This window comes from Plenodomus lingam (genome assembly GCF_022343315.1).
Source record: "Plenodomus lingam strain CAN1 chromosome Unknown contig_3, whole genome shotgun sequence".
Taxonomy (NCBI): domain Eukaryota; kingdom Fungi; phylum Ascomycota; class Dothideomycetes; order Pleosporales; family Leptosphaeriaceae; genus Plenodomus; species Plenodomus lingam.
In genome coordinates, this window is record NW_027093944.1 from 323,755 (window position 1) to 340,965 (window position 17,211).

The 17,211-nt window shown below is 41.6% G+C and overlaps 4 protein-coding genes across 4 annotated transcripts; 3 read left to right on the plus strand and 1 right to left on the minus strand.

The window, feature by feature from the left end:
- Positions 1-1,665: 1,665 nt before the first annotated feature.
- Positions 1,666-2,216, plus strand: IAQ61_007517 (uncharacterized protein; the record flags this gene model as incomplete). The annotated part of the gene is made up of 2 exons (XM_003842301.1): positions 1,666-1,972; positions 2,023-2,216. 2 exons carry the CDS (start codon positions 1,666-1,668, stop codon positions 2,214-2,216), a joined length of 501 nt encoding a protein of 166 aa, XP_003842349.1.
- A 7,943-nt stretch (positions 2,217-10,159) lies between these two features.
- IAQ61_007519 (uncharacterized protein) lies at positions 10,160-10,459 on the plus strand (the record flags this gene model as incomplete). Its single annotated transcript, XM_066097616.1, has 1 exon — positions 10,160-10,459. One exon carries the CDS (start codon positions 10,160-10,162, stop codon positions 10,457-10,459), a length of 300 nt encoding a protein of 99 aa, XP_065952113.1.
- A 134-nt stretch (positions 10,460-10,593) lies between these two features.
- IAQ61_007520 (uncharacterized protein) lies at positions 10,594-11,244 on the plus strand (the record flags this gene model as incomplete). Its single annotated transcript, XM_003842299.1, has 1 exon — positions 10,594-11,244. One exon carries the CDS (start codon positions 10,594-10,596, stop codon positions 11,242-11,244), a length of 651 nt encoding a protein of 216 aa, XP_003842347.1.
- Positions 11,245-15,506: 4,262 nt separating this feature from the next.
- IAQ61_007521 (uncharacterized protein) lies at positions 15,507-16,692 on the minus strand (the record flags this gene model as incomplete). Its single annotated transcript, XM_066097617.1, has 4 exons — positions 15,507-15,640; positions 15,692-15,826; positions 15,882-16,541; positions 16,599-16,692. The coding sequence occupies 4 exons, from the start codon at positions 16,690-16,692 to the stop codon at positions 15,507-15,509; spliced, it is 1,023 nt and encodes a 340-aa protein (XP_065952114.1).
- Positions 16,693-17,211: the final 519 nt, after the last annotated feature.

Consider the following 17,211-nt stretch of genomic DNA (forward strand, 5'->3'; position numbering starts at 1 on the left):
TCGGCTTGCGGACTTGTTAATCTGTCTTGATTCCTGAAAGGCACGACTATTTTCGTTGGAAAAATGTAGTCATTTAACTCAAAAAGCTCGTAGACCTGATCCTTCTTCTTAATCCTCGTCCTCGTCCGAGAAGAACTTAGTGGCTTTGGGATGCAGTTGCACCGGAACACTGTGGACGAAAGTTATTGAGCTTACGTACTAGCTAAATATCCATAGAGTGACTTTCAGTTATCCTAAATACATCACAAAATACTGCTGCTGATGATTCCGAATGGTGTACTCCTTGTAACATAAGATGACTACAAGCTGCGGGAACGCCACGGCGAATGACGTCACGTGCTGAGACGTTATCGGCATCACGGTAGGTACACTGGCCACCTTTCAGACTAGCAATTATTACTCTCATCCGCGAGGATCTTTCTTTGTTATGTATTTGCTCTCTATCGCCTGTGGAGCCTCAGGACATGTCACAATAAGTCTCTATGAGGCCATGCATGCAACAACTGCTCATAAATTATGATGCCTGGTCTTTACCGTACTGTGATTTCTAAAGTCCAAAAGCGGATCTTGCGAACTATCGCTGCAGGTACTTTTGACGACTCCCAGAAGTTCGCGATATCACCCCTCAATCGATCTTCTTTGCCCCCTCTCCAATGCAGCAAATGAACATGTGTCAGGCTGATTTTGGCCAACACGATGTGCACGCCAAGGCCTATGACACGATAATTATTGAAGCGCATGTTCATTGGTGGAGTTTTGATAGTGCTGGGTTCAAACAGTGCTCTTGCACGTTGTGCTTCAGAACGCGCCCGTTCAGCGACAGGGGTTTAGTCAAGCGAGTGAACGACGCTTAAGCCCTTCCACACTCACACTCGCATTCGCTCAGTAGAGTGTGCGCCCCATTGTAGCTTGTGAGTCTACTCTCAAAAGCATGAGTTTCAGGTCGTCAAGATCCAGTCATGTACACGTTATGGTGCCTAGGCATGCGCAAGTGTGGGACCGACCGGGACCGACAGTATTCGCGGATTTACCCAGAGGTTCGCCTCATCAAGCAATCCATGGCCTACACCCCTACGCCACCTAGCCAGGCCTAACATTGGGTAAACACTCGAGCATGAAACCCACCGCAAATTCGAAGCTGCGTGTTCAAGAACCAGGGATCTTCTAAGTAGCCAAAGAATTGCATGATTGCCCCTTGATTATAACGTTCCACGATCGTTCTTTGTTTGTTGCGAAAATGTTCCTATTCAGTCTAGCCAGTCCCCGATGATGTCGCCAGCCATCACAGCTGGAAACTTGCAGTAGGGTATGAAGGGCTATCAGGATTTTTCAGGCGGCTGTGGCAGCTGTGAATGGTTTCAGCTTGGCTTTTGTAAACGAGAAAAAGGCCTAAGGGGCGTCGTATTTGCCATCGAGTTGACCATATTGGCCCGCTGCCCGTGAAGATAAGTAGATGGTTGATATATAACTGTCACAATGGCTCTTGTATGTCTATCATCGAGCAACAACCATCGCTTCTTCTCTGCATCAACGGCCTTTTTCTACTTGCAAATTCATTCGAGTCTGGTCACTCACTTCCCAATTCTCCACCACTCCTTCATTATCACGTTCTCATTCTTTCTATACCAATTATAAATCTTGTCTAGCATATTCTATTTCATCTACATGAAGACTACGCTCATCATCGCCTCTATCTTGGCCACGGCCTTTGGCGCGCCCGCTCTTTCACCAGCTACCCGCCGCCAGGCTGATGACAATCTCCAATCTTTCACTGGCGCACTTGGAGGCATCGAAGCAACACCAGTCACTGACTCTGGCAACGCCGCACGTCCATTTCAGGTGAAGGGTGACGCTTTTGTCAACATTGGTGCTGCTCTTGCCCGAAGCTGCGATCAGCAATTCAATGCTTGTGCCAACGCTGCGAACGGTGGAGATGCCACTCTAAGTGTATCCGCCTGTTCCACTCAGCAGAGTACGTATTGTACATTGATACAGATTATTATTTGACTAACAACTATGTAGATCAATGTACAGCTAGCGCACAGGGAAGTGCAGTGCCTGCTCAAGGCAATGCGAATGCTAACTCAGGAAGTGCTGGGAATGCCAATGCTAGCAATGGTGATTCCAATAGAAATGCAGCTTCTTGTAAGAAGAAGCAGAAGACGAAGGACAATGCCAAAATCGGTAATGCCAATGAAAAACAAGAAACAATGTAACTGGTTCACATCTAAGATACCATGCAATCTTCTTGTCATAACACATCTATTTAGTGATGCTCTTAATAATAAGAGTCTACATTGTATAGTAATAATCTTATTTGCTGCTAGAGTCATAGAATAAATAATACAAATTGTTTGTTATGTATAATAACCCATGTAAATACTATTCTATCAGAACGTGCGCGTTCGTCACTGTTCCGCTATAGGGGCCACACATATACAAATAAGTTTTAGAAGTGCATATAGAGAGGTCTAAACCAAAGCTGTGTAATTTGTAAGATGCTCCTTAAAAAAAACACATAAAAATGACTTATAAATGATCTCCCCACTATAATTTTAAGCGTCGAATATGTGAGCATAAGGATGTGATAAGATGCTCTATCTTAATAATACTTCTAACTCTATAGAAAGGCAAAATGCAAGGTGGGATTTAACTTATTTAAGACCACTTTGTACTAGTAGTACTTCAATCGAGAGTCAAGCTCGCACGAGACCTCTCCACTAGGCGATTTACGAAGGTGGTTGCCACCTACTATAACAAGTTAGACCCTTGGAAGTTGAACCCCACACTCCACTTAAAAATAGGAAGATGGGCATGCAAAAAAAGCAAAAAAAAACAATGGAGAGATTCGAACTCTCAACGGGAACCAATATGGTTAATGATTCAGGGGATGCTCGAAATCCCGACCTTCAGTGCACGACATTCAGATGAATGTTAGACTGACGTGATAACCAACTACACCACCGAACCAAGTTTGTATCATTTGATGAAAGAATGGGTGACATTAAAAAATATAACGAAGATTCCATTTTTCAGCTCTAAGTTACGGCTATGGTGTGCTGGTTGACTAACTCCTTGCTAGATCTTTGCCACTAGGTGGGGTCGGCCCCTCTTCGTACCAACCTATCATGAAGTGGATTCTTACCGAACACTACTAGTAGAATGGGGCGCCAGTTATCATCATCCTCTCATCACTTCGTCGCGATTCAAGATGAAAAAATAATTCTCTGGAGAACATTACTATTTCTGTCTGGTCAGCGTAGTGATTTAGGCATCAAAAGATATCTTGCCTCGGTCCGGAGACGCGAGGTAAGGACGCAGGACTATCTTTTTGCAGCGACAGACGTTCTAGTAAGGAAAATTTGGGCGCTGCAGGTTGTATGGATGAAAATATTAGTCAAGCTGACGGAATGCTTTCCTTCCAGGCACAGTGCTCAACCGAGTCAACCCAGATGTCATGCTTGCGCACGATTTGCTTGGCTGTACTCAACTCAAACGCTTATCGACCCTTTAGGCTTGGGCACGACTGCTACCAACAGGAGTTACATATTGGCTACAGATCATAAGTGGTTTCTGCGGGGAGACAGCTGGGCAGTAGGTCATTTCCACTCCAAGTACTGCAGTTCAACGTCGAAGCCAGACAAGATAGTGAGCTGGGCGATCAAAGCCATGCTTGAGGATGCAAGCGCTTGTGGCAACAGTCGATTGTTAACGAGTGCAGTATTGTGTATAAATATGCCTGGTTTGGTATAAACGTTTTACATTGTTGTGATATATATATGCTCCATAATTGTTGCGCTTGAAGAGGCCCGAGACGTCAGAATTGTCAACGTTACCTACCGGTACCGGTACCAGTAGGTACGTAAACCAGCGGGAACAGGCACATTTTGGCTGCCCCTGCCGTGAGCGTGTCGGCCACCTCTCATTCGGCAACATTTTGAGCCTCACCAAGATTCTGCGCAGATATCCAGGACGTATTTGTCACTATAATTTCTCTTCTATTGTCGGGCCTGTAATTTGCGGCCGGCGCCACGGGGTCATTTGCTTGACAATAGTCGCGTGCACGACTGAGGTGGCCAGGCTATCGTCAATCTCCGCGTCCGCATCGACCAGTGAAAATGAATATTCCAATAGGGCTCAATGCACGAGTAGCAACGTGCATTCGGTCACATTATGACCGCAGCGAGTATCCGCAGGCCAAGACATCGATCTGTCGCACCTCTGTGGGAGTCTTTACCCAATCTAGTTGCACCAAGTCATGTCCACGCCTAAATAGTCCAGATCTGATCGCATTTCAAACTCCTCATCGCATTTGCGAGGCCATCATCCTAGCCATCCGCTTTGGTTAGGATCCCAGGAGTCCACTTTGATAAGACGCCAATTGTTGCGAAAGGAGGCTTTTTCATCCCAAGCTCAAGGCGCCAAGAAGTGTCACCTGATGTGATGAAAGTATTGATTGAAGAATCTATAGACGAGAAGCCAAGGTGGCTAGATATAGATATCCCCACTAGTCCCAAATGGGTGTCTCCCAGACAACCCGGGATAGGGGAGTCGCCAATGGTGGTAGGCAGTCACCACCTTATTAGGGTAAGCACCATAGCTAATACAAGGTAAGCACTATAGATATAGAAATAATAATAGTCCCCTAAATCTATAGTAACTATAAATATACAAAGAAAACGTCTATATTAGATAGTAAGCTCTAAGATAAGCTAATTAAGTTTCTCTAATATTAGGCGTGGTAGAGCTTTTGTGTATATATTAGCTAGGTTCCCCGCTAATATAATATATTAGATACTGTAATCACTAGCTAAAAATTATTCCTAGACAAAGTAGTAATATACGTAAATGTGTTTTAACTATAAATTAAGCTTTTAGTCTTAAATAAGTAAGATAGCGGGTTTATTATCTATAAGGAGTTAATATATTAGCCTTATAGGTATTAATTCTATAATAGCGTAGCAAGCCTAGACTAAATAGGAGGTAGTATATAAGGAAGCTATATATTTAGCTTTACATATACTTTATACTATGTAGCTCTACCTCTTAGAAGACTAGGAGATAATTAAGCTATTAATCTTAAGGATGTACCTAGAGAATAACTTTAAATTATCTAGGTCTAATACGTATAAGGCATCTAAATATATTATAACTATAGGACGTTACCTGCTAGGTAGTGTTCTAATTATTAACTAATATATAGATATAGCGCGGATATACTAGAGTACTTAAAATACTAACTTAAGGTAGTTATCTAATAGGTTAGTATTATATAAACTAAGAAGTCTAATAGTGTATACTAGATTAGGTCTACTTACTACTACTATAAAGTTAAGTAAGCTAATAATAGATTAGAATTTCTTCTATTATTTAAGGTTAACAGGTACTTTAGTAGGGGTCTAAGGTAGGAATAAACTAGGGTTAATAGGTGTTTGCTATCTATTATAGTCTATTATTCTATATTATTAAAGTACCGCAGTAATATAGGTACGTTAGTAGAGTTTAATATAGTAGTTAAGGTGCTTAATTTCTAGACTAAGGAGTATTCTAGGACGTCCTAGATCTTAAAATTAAAAGCAAGTCTTTATAAGTTTAAGCATATAAGTAATCTAATATTATGTACCTACTATTAGAATATTATCTATATAGATTCTAAGAACTAGATACTTTAATATAAAGATATAGGGGTTAAAATCTACTTAGATAAAATACTAGGTCTTTAGCTAGTTTAATAGGATAGTATACTATTCGCGCCCTAATTATTTAAGTCTATAGAGTGTCTTAAGTAGCAGAAATATAGAGCTATTATAGGCTATTCCTAGTAGTAGTTAGCAGTATATCTTATGCTTAAGGTGTCTATTTAGGTATATAGCGTTAAAATCTACTTATTACATATACTATCTATTTATAGTAGCAAGGACTAGAAGTATACGTAGACTATTATACCTAATAACTAGGGAGTATATATTATTATAGTTAAAACTATAGTGTTAAGAAAATCCCTATATAATAAGCTATGCTTTCCTCTTAACTATATTACTAGATTTATCTTGCTTAGTGTTAAAAACCTAGCAGGTGCCTATAAGCTTTATCCCTAAAGGTATCTTATATTAGGGTACCACTTTCTAGGTTCTATTATTAGCATAATTAGCAATCTCCTTCTCTATAGCAGGGCGCCATAAGGAAGCATAGGTATTACTAGTAGCTTCTACATATATCTATAGAGTATCTATTAATATTACTATAGTAGAGAAGGTTATTAAGAATAGATAGGTATATACAAGTGTATCCTCCTTATATATAGTTAAGAAGGGTCGTGCTAATATATATATACCTTAGTATCGCTTAGGTATTCTTATTTATTACCTAATATAGGTAATAGCTCCTTATAAGGATATAGATAATTTAGAAGTTTGTAACCTCTTATATAGTAGGTTAGAAGTTTGCAAGCTTAGGGATCCTAGAGATAGCGTATCCTATACTATTACAGTTAGTAGATAGTTAGAGAGGTAGTTAGGACTACTAAGAAAATTCTGCAGTAGACTTGTGGCTCTGCTCTTAAGGGTAGGAGTTTATAGGGCAGAGGGAAGGTTACTAATATCCCCTAGCTTAGCATTATTATAAACTTTAATAGGTAGGAGAGTAGTAACTAATTCCCTAGGTCTCTATGCGTTAATATTTTAGTTATTTGCAGAATATTCTAGCGTAGGATCTATTCTATAGTCCTAAATAGGCCTAAAAATTTATAGAATAGGTGCAGTAAATATAATATCTTAGAATTAAATAATAATATATTATTATAGTATATAGAGATAACTTGTCTAGGTACTATAGCTATAGCTAATAAATATACCTTGTTCTAAGCAGTGTAGGAGTTTAGTGCCTGCCTTTCTAGCTTCTATAGGAATATAAATATATCCTAGGATACTAAAGGGCTAGAGTTATTAAATAGATAGCTTCTTCCTAAAGAGCTGTTTATATAGTGTGCGACGTAGAGGATTAGTAGAATATAGCGCTATATTTTTAAGGAAGTTTGCTAACTTTATAGCTTCTACCTAGAGGAAAAGTATATTATTAGAAGAGATTATGTATTATATAATTTAAAACAGGGTTTAGTTAAACTATTCTAGTATACTATTTATCTTATAATAGTATAGTAGCACTAGTTTATAAGTAATACTATTTACTATAAAGAACTTTTAGAGATTATAGCTAATATATTCTCTGCTATTATTAGATTTAAATATCTTAATAATAGAATACGTAAGGATATTTAGGCCTATAGGAGCTCTCTTAGTTTTAAATTAGGTATTAGTATAGGTAATAAAATCCTTAATAGCCTATAGTGCATTAGCCTTAAGTTTAAGAAACTAAATCTATAAATACTGTGTAGCATTATTAATAAATAAGATATAGTACTAGGCACTGCTAATGCTTCTTATAGGCATCTTTCTAGAGAGGTCTAAGTAAATAAGTTTAAGAGGTTAGGTATGCCTTAGTAATCCTAATATTAGGATATAGTGTATAGATTTTAATTATTAATATATAGTGTATTTAAAATTATCTAGTTTTGCTAGTACTAAATACCTATCTATATAAATGCGTGTTAGGTTTAGTATAGACAAGTATTCTATTACTTTGTAAAATTGTTAGTATATCTTAAAAATATTGTGTGTATCCTTTGCCTTTATTGCTACTACTATCGCCTTCGCCGTTGTAAGGAGGGTTAATGCTTATTAGGAAGCTATTATTATTTAGTTAATTAGTAGGTACGAGCTTATAAGCGTGAATATAGAAGGTAAGGACAGGTGTTTAGTTTAGATTTATATAATACTATTAATATGTTATACCTATAATATATAGCGGCTATTTCTAAAGAGGAATAGGTTATTATATTTACTAAAGAGCTTAAATCCTTTATATTAGATATAAGACTATAAGAATAATTAGGTACTATATAATTTAGCGCTATAGATAGTGTCTATTAGTTCTATAATAGTAGTTAAGCTATCTAGCAAAATATAGCAAAGTTAAATAGTGCCACTTCCTTAAATAGGGAGCTTAATACTGCCAGCCATAGTAATAGTACCTAACTTCTTAGTTAAGGACACAAAGTTATTAGCGCAGCTAGATATATACTTAGAGGCACTAGTATTAAAGAGCTATTATAGTAGGTTAACTACTATAGGTTAGCGTATAGCGGCGTATGCACTTACTAGTCTTAAGCGTTTACTATTTAAATTTAGTAGTAGGCGTAATAGTAGTAGTAAAGCTATTAGATCTATATAGGTATAGGTAGAGTAACTAATAACTATAATAGAGCTATTAGATTCTTTAGCTTTGCTAGGGGGTTTAACAGCAGCAGTATTATTCGCCTTCTACTTCTTAGAATTTGTAGGTGCGTCCCCCTTTGCTTAACTCTCCTTATATTTTTTAAGAGTATAGCAGGTAGGGTAGAGGTAGCTAATAAATAGTAGGTTGTGCTTGCAACACTATATATATTCTAGAACACTATTTAGTAGTTTAGTAGATATAGGTTTTCTAGAAGCTATCTATCTTACTACGTAAGTGGCAGAGGAATCTATAATATCTAAGGAGTGCTTTTCTAAGATATTAAGGATCTTAGGTTTAATATCTTAGAAGGTAGTAATATTCCTAGTAGATAGATTATTAATAATATTATCTATAGTTTTAGGTAATATAGCTAGAAAGAAGGAACCCTTAACGTAGTTAGAATTAAATATAGCACGTATTACTATAGCTATAGGTTGTGTAGATATTACATAGTATTTAGATATACGCGTCTATCTCTAATAAAATTTATTAAGGTAGATTCTTAGGTTATCTCTATTATAGTAGTAAAGGTTTATTAGCAACTAAAATAATAAGATTAAGGTATTACCTATATCCCTATTAAACCTATTTGCAAGATACTTCTAGGCCTCTAGGGAAGTATTATAAGAGGCTACGCTTATAGTAAGGTTATTATATACTAATAAGAGAAGCATAATAAGAGCTTTATTATCTTATTTATCCTAGTCTTTAGCTTTAAGAGGAAGCAAAGGCCTAGGCTTCTTCCCTAATAGAACTAGCTAAATGCCTGCGTACCTAAAGGCTATAGTCTAGGCTAACCTCTATTCTAGATAGTTCTCTCCCTAAGAACCTAATTTAGGGAGTAAGGAAGGGTCTAGTCTAAAGTTAAATGCTAGTTTTAAGGATGCTATAACTAGTAATAGAGGCAGTAATAGGGGGAGAGCTATAGTTAATAGAAGGTTAGGGTATAAGATAGGTGTAACCTCTAGTAAATTAGTCTCTAAAGAGCTAGAGTAGTGTAGGGATAAGCTAAATAGGTTCTAAATAGAAGCTATAATAGTAATAGATATTTAGCTTATAATATAATAGAAGTAAGATAATAATTAGAAAAGCTATAATAAAGGGCTATAAAGGCAAAGGAGTAAGATAGTGTTGCTAAATACTAGTAGAGAGCCCAGGCTTATAACCTAATGTGATAAAAGTATTAATTAAAGAATCTATAGACAAGAAGCCAAGGTGGCTAGATATAGATATCCCCACTAGTCCTAAATAGGTGTCTCCCAGACAACCCGGGATAGGGGAGTCGCCAATGGTGGTAGGCAGTCACCACCTCATCAGGGTAAGCACTATGGCTGATACAAGGTAAGCACTATGGATATAGAAATAACAACATCACCAGGGGTTCCTCAACCGCATACCAGCGCTGTGGAGAAACGCAGCCAAGAGAGCTGCGTCGTCCTTTCACGCCTTCATGTGTGAAGCTCGGGGATCGATGCTCATCTGGACAGAAGACGCCTCGACTAACCTCCTTGAGTTGTTACACCACCCTTACAGGTGAACGAAAAGATTGGGTATGCACGCCTTATTGGGTTCTGTTCCGAGAGCTAACATATCATCACCCTGTATTATCTTGACTTGAACAACGGGATATGTAGTAGGGAACGGTTCTCCGCATATTCTACTTGAGTCGAGCTTTGAGCTATCCTGGCTTACGGTACTACCATGTCCTCAAGGTTGTTACCAGTGCACGGACTGAAGGGCAAGCTCAACATCGCGGTCAGTGGCCCGCAATTGCAACAACATACGGTTGCTTGACTAGAATCCATGTTGGGCACCACGCTTATCTATGCTTGGCTTCGCGTCACAAAACTTTCAAGCATACATCAAACGGTGGGACATGCTTGGCAAGTGTCCTCGCAAGGCATCGCTCTGCCATGGCCGCCATGCCTTGCTTGCGACTCTTGGCGCGGCTTCACAAAAGTTTCAAGACTACTCAAAACAGTGGGCTGATCTTGGCGGAGGCCTCGATGGCGAACTGCGGCTATCACGTTCTTTGGACGATGCGGTCGAGTATAAAAAAGAGATTAGCCCACTTTTTTACAACTCCAGTCCGGCCACTCACTTTACTTCCATACCTGAACACTAATTTGTTAATTGTCGCCGGCCGACTTTCAATCACTTATTTTATTGGTCACTCTTCGTCAATCAACTACCACTCGCTCCCCGACAGTCAATTTCATCATCTAATCGAAAGATTCATCCTTCCACATAACCGAAAACATGCTTCCTCAACACGTCCTCATCGCCCTTGTGGCCACTGTCGCTGCTGTACCGTTGAACATCAACTTGGGCGCCTACTCTCCCGCCTTGGTAGTCGGTGATGGCGAGATCTCTCTAGGATCGACCGAATCAGCATCAGAACTGATGGCGACGCTTGCCTCAGGTGCTGCAGAGAACGGAGGAGCAGCCGAGGGCGGAGCCCAAGCAGGTCAGCAAGAACAACCAGCCGGTGGCGAGCAGCCTCCAGCAGAAGAGGCAGCAGCACCTGCAGAGCAACCAGCTGAACGAAGAACAGCTAAGCGATCACCCATCCTCCGCCGGGCCCTTGACAACATCTTCGGAAAACGCGAAGCTGCGCCCGAGCCTAAGATGGCAGCTGTAGAGGGCGCCATGGAGTGGATCAAGCGTGATCTCGAGGGTTTCAATGCAGCGCTTAGCTATGCCCGTGAGGCCATGAAAGATGCGCCCAAGATCGAGCTCGGTACCGAGAACTCCGGCATTGGTATTCTCGTCAATCCCGGTGTCAATGTTCCTCAGGACTCCGCTGCTGCTGGGTCATCGGAGAAGCGCAAGCGTGAGGAGAATGCCGCTGAGGTTGTCTCCGAGAAGGATGCGCCAAAGATGACGCTTGTTGCCATTACTGAAGTATAAAGGATCACTCATTGATACACGCAAGCATGAAGACGATGCAAAGGGTCATGGGTTAGACCATGGGTTGTACGATTCTTATTGGAGGCATCAGGAGACATTGTACATGGAGGTCCGCACAATGCAGCGTTGGTTTCTTTCTAGCAATAATCAGCAGGATCCTCGCAGAGGACCGGAAGATGAGGAGTTTGGGTGATGGCACTTGTACAATGGTAATCTTAGGGTATGGACGAAGAAAGATCCAATAAACGAATATGTGATCAATAACTCTCCCATTCGACCGTCCAGTAACCCGTGTAGCCCTACAAATCTGCATGAGTGTGTTCCACGAGTGGTGTCTGGTGGCCACGCAATCTTCATGCTTACGTCCCATACACTGTGGCGATGTCTGGATTGCATTACTGGTCAAGCTCCTGCCAAGTCACAAAAGTCTCAGTGGCGTCTTGGTAAGTATCCAGGATTCAGCGCGGAGTGTGAAACACCACCCTGTCCGCGGGGATGATCCCCGAAGACTTGCTGGTAAAGCGGAGTTCAGCACGCGAGCATCATGAATCGACTAAAGCAAAAAGCATTTTCTGGAAAAAGTATCTAGTTGCTCCATAAGAAGTTGATATCTACGCCGATTGAGAACAATCGCCTATGATGGCTGGGGTGTCACTACAGATATTGAAGACTTACATACTACAAGTATGGCACATGACTGACTAATTCCACCATAAAATTGTCTGGAATCAAATACTGCATGATTGTTTGTCGCAATCTGCGCCGCAATTGGTAAGTTCCTGTCCTCATTCGTCGTAGCAGGATTTCGAAGGGAACGAACAGCAAAGTATAAGTATTCTTACCTTCAGTATATTTGATATAGAATATGGACCGTCTGTTCTTCGAAATAAATTTGATTAGGATATGACGAAATCCGGCTTGAACTGATGAAATACATTAGAGCAATTCCCTGCCCTTACTCCACTTGATTGGACGTCTACCAAGTTTGACAACGATAGGTGAAGGAACTGGGGTATATCGAATGCTCAGCGCGTCCCAGTTTAACTCAACATGGTATTTTGCAATAAAAAATATGGATTCAGGTCAGCATTTGATCGATGGCTAGCGATCTTGCAACCTGTTCATCCATCTGTGTACATGTAGTCCCAGGAGCCCACCAAAGAGCACACGATCAATGAGGCCCATCATCGGCAACAGTCTGCCAAGTTTCCAATTTCATCCTTTGGCACTGACTGTGTCAATTTGAAATATCATAGTCCCGAAATCTTCCACACCAAATACACACAACATTCCTCGATGGCGATGGCGCAAAGTAAGCCGCCATTCTATACCGATCACCATTACTTCGATTCCCGCGCAAGAGAATGGATAAAAATACATAGGCTCGTTTGGTCAGGAAGGAAGTCGCAGCCCGTATACCTAGTGATGAAAGTCATTCTGACCATGACGCATAGCTCAGCGGATAACCATAATCAACGCGATATGGCACGCAAGACCACGAGTGCGGCAACATTTCGACAGTGCTAGAGGGGAAAATTCGGCCAGGCTTGCCGACCTGGCTCGTGATACCTGATATTCCATATACAAAAGCGCAATCTACTGCTGCAAAAAATGGTGGGACATTCCGAGGGCTGGAGGAGGATACAGATGTCACTCCACAGCCTATATGAGGAGCTGCTCAGTCCAATTTACCTATGGATAGAGAGCTTCAGATGGAGGTACCTGAACCATCTCTGATAATACCGGAGGCTCAACCAGAACTACCACAGAATCGACCAAAAATAGCACGGACTCTCCCAAAGATAAATGAAACTTCATCAGAGCTACCAAACTTCAGGTCTGATATCCCTACAGAGCCTCGGCCAAGTGATCCAGCAATTAACAAACCTCAAACATCCGCTAACCCAGCACACAGAACAGAGCCCAACGAACAGCCTTATAGCTTTTGGTCACTCACCATATGGGTTGACGAGTTTGTATACAAGTCCACAGATCTGCAAAGAGAAAGTGATATCAGACAAGCTTGGCTTTATGGCACTTGGTACATTGTTCGTCAGCTCCAGCACTACGGTACAAAACCGGTTTACAGTAGCCATATTTATCTAAAGTAGACCAAGAAGTGGTTTAGGTAGAAGAAGTAAACCTAAATAGGGTTTATTATACCATATATTCCATAAAAGTAAACTACTTTTATTTCTACTTCTATTAATATGCTAGTAACTATTCAAGTATTTTACCCCTCCTTTCTTCAATCTTCTTCACCACCTCCACCTCTACCACCTCCACCACCTCCTATTAATAGAAATATCATGACTTATTATTATTTCATATGTGCGTCCAGCGTGACGCTAATCTTCTCTACCCCTTTTAGTCTTAGTTGGGTATTATAGTGTATAATAGAAATACAACTACTTTTTATACTTAATTTAAACCTTTACTATAAAAGTAAACCACCACTTTAGATATATATACTGGTAGAAACGTGGGCCGTTTACACCTATACAGTAAACCCCTAGGTCACCATTCTACTGTAAACAATTTTGTACCGTAGTGCAGGAGAATACTAGAGATTGGTTTTTGTTACATGTTCAGACTAACGTTACGCACAATATTATCGATATGACTTTAGTTCCCGATTTTCATACCATATAGCCCTTAGTTTGCTGACGTTGGTCTGAGAGTGGTGATTAAGGAGAGGAAATTCTCTCCCCAAAAATGGCGAGATCTCTGGCGGTGAGGAGATCGCCGTCCTCCCTAGATATAGATCCATGAGCTGGTGGAAGAGTGTTGAACTTATCAGTCTGAGTTGTGTCAGAGTTTTGCTCATTGTCGTGGGAGCAGAATTTACATGAAGAAAATCACTTCTCAAATTTTGAGGACTATCATGACAAGAATGCGGTTGTGAATATCTTGGGATGGAAAGATATGGGTAACCTCCTGGAAGCTTTCATATGGCACGTTTTCAGGGCATTGGTGCCCGCATGCCTTGTTTTGCACACTGGTAGCTATGAGGAGGATGACGATGTTTTTGGGTGGAAGCCTATTACGCATTGAAATAGGCAAGTGAGAAACTTTTGCCTGCGACTTGACAGGCCGAATCCGAGGAACATACTGACAATGAAGAACGTTGATCTAAAGCGGGTGCGTACCAGTGTATTACTGGCTGAAAAAGTTCAGAAAGGAAAACAACATGGGGAAAGTGCGCATATCAATACCGAGGTGCGTACACAGTAATGAGTACATATAAATAATCTGAAAAACTTGCATTTACAAGTATCGCGCCTGTCTTGGGAGACTTCAGCCTCGCGTTCTTCACAGTCTGGGAAGACCCGCATCTTGTGCAAGACAACGCAAGCAACTAGATTTCCAATATCGAAAATACTCAATTTGCTACGGTAAGATTTCGATACAAAATAGACGCTGCATGCTAACACCTATCAAGAACATCAGGCTTCATACCCTGAAGAACCGCCCATGCCTCTCGACCGAAAAGACTGATATCTGGGGCATCGGCAATGTCACGGCAAACCTGGTTTGCAATACAATTTTCGAACGAGAACCTCTGAGGGAGGACAAATTCTTACTCTGGGACCGCAGAACCCAGCCGAGTGAGATAATGAGAAGATACTATTGCGTCCCTTTGACAAACCCAGACGCTACGAGACGTTCCAGCCACATAGATGGAGCCTATTCATAGAAACACATTTTCCAGATTCGATCAAGTATTTACGAGAGCTGTTGGAGATGGCGAGATCGTCTGTCTTACCGGAAAGAGCACTGGTACACTATGAGATAATTACTACAGGTTGTGGGACGGAGATTTGAAAATGCTCCGGATATTATGGAATTGCAACGGGCATGATATAGGAAAGCTGGTTACTGTGACCCAGTCGGATCATCTCCATCGCTCATTACTAATTAACGGGCATCTCGCGGAGCATTCCTTGCGCCGTAGTGAAATAGATCTGGATCAATGACCAGAATGTCGTGGATTTTTTTAGGGGAAATCCCAAAAAAAACAAGACATTGCGGTTGAAGCCTGATGGGTAATGCGGTCGAAGGGATGATAGATGCTTTGAATGAACAGCAATCGACTAGCGAACTTCTCATCTATTTTTCACAATATCAATGTCCTGCCATATATATCCCGCAAAGGCGATAGGGTAGAAGTGGTCACGTTTGCCCCTTGTTTTCTGCATATGGCACTACTTAATATTTGATGAATTTATACTACAACCCAGAAGTAATATATGAAATATCTGTCACCATTTGAACTCCTGCTGCACGAGCTTCTCACTCAGAGCCCACAGTCGTTCAGCAAGCTTTGAATCAGTCGCGTAAGGCGCAGCATCAGTCATTTGGCAGTCGTGTAAGAACACTCCATTAGAATGTACATCTTCCATGACGTTAGTATCATGGAGGTTGTTTGATGTGGACATGAGCTCACCATTTAACGCAGGATCAAGTGCTGCTACCAACACAGTCGATGCACCTTGGTCGCGATTCTTCCAGAAAGTACTCGTGTTCTTGATGGCCGCCTCACCATCTGGGTCTAGGTCTCGACTCAGGCCTGTCCAAATTGCTGCATTCGGTTAGTATCTATACATGGATATGTTTCTGCGGGAGTGAAAGCTTACATCCAGGGTGCACAGCGTAACTCGCAATACCCTTATTTTTCAGTCTCTCATTCAAAACCACCGAGAAGAGGATGTTTGCAGTTTTCCCTTGCCCGTATGCAACGAAACCGTTGTATCCGTCATCGGCACTGCCTGCAAATATCGGTGGTAATGGTTTGTGCATCTCCTCTGGCGGTACTTCCTTTCCTGTTAGATTGTAATCTGAGAAGCGAACAGGACTCAAACGATGCCCTAGACTGCTCAAGTTGACAACGCGGGTGGAGCCTGGCGCGTTCGTCTTAGCTGCAGCCAGTAATTGAGGCATCAGCAAGTTAGTGAGGAGAAAGTGACCAATGTGGTTGGCGCCAAATTGCCCCTCAATACCTTCCTTGGTGGCCACTCGTTTCTGCGTCATGAGTCCGGCATTGTTGATGATGAGGTCCAGACGATCAGTCAGGCTGGCGACTTCTGCTGCTGCTTCTTTGACAGAAGCCTGGGACATTAGATCAAGTATGACGATCTTGACGTCGACCTTGGGATGGGCATTCTTGATTGAATTTGCAACCTCTTCAAGCTTTGATCGAGTTCGTGAAGCGAAAATCAAGAGATCAGGAGACTGAGATGCAATGCTCAGGGCTATGGCAGAACCGATTGATTCAGGCGATACACCAGTAATGAGAACTGTCATAGTGATTAGCAAAAACATTTTTCTGAAAAAAATACTCCATGTCATCGTACTCTTCTTCCCACGAATCTGATCGGCGAATGCGTTCGCAACCTCCAAAGCACCCGTTTCTTGGTTCCACTCTTGGTGGGTCAAACACGCAGGCATTGTGATTTAGGTACGTGTCTCCAGTCGTGTCTGAGAAGATGCGAGAAAATCTTGCGAGTCCCGAATCGACATCTACCGTACTGAACCTATACATCTGTCGTATGTTCTGGATGCCCCACTAGCTTCCCCTACCGGTAGCTATCGGTAGACTGGGCACATTCACTGATGGTCCAAGCTTGAAAGTACGCCGACGGTCAACCTCAGGCACGCTCTCATTACCGTGAGTGTCGCGTCGCTTAACCTATCCCCAAACCATTGAGAACATGACTCGTGTACCATATTACCTCGATCAGTAGTAGCAACGTGAGGCAAAGCGGCCACTCCGCCGGGATTGAGGGGTGCGGGGAAGCTTGCGCCATGTGGGGCAGCTTTACCGGTACAACTCGACTCACAACCCCAACGGCCACTCGTCACGAGATAATACATTTTACCCGGCAGATATATCCCGACCTCTTCCAGCCACATACAGCTAACTTACGGGGTAAACAGGCCGAGCCAGGTTGGTTGCACTGCGTCGGG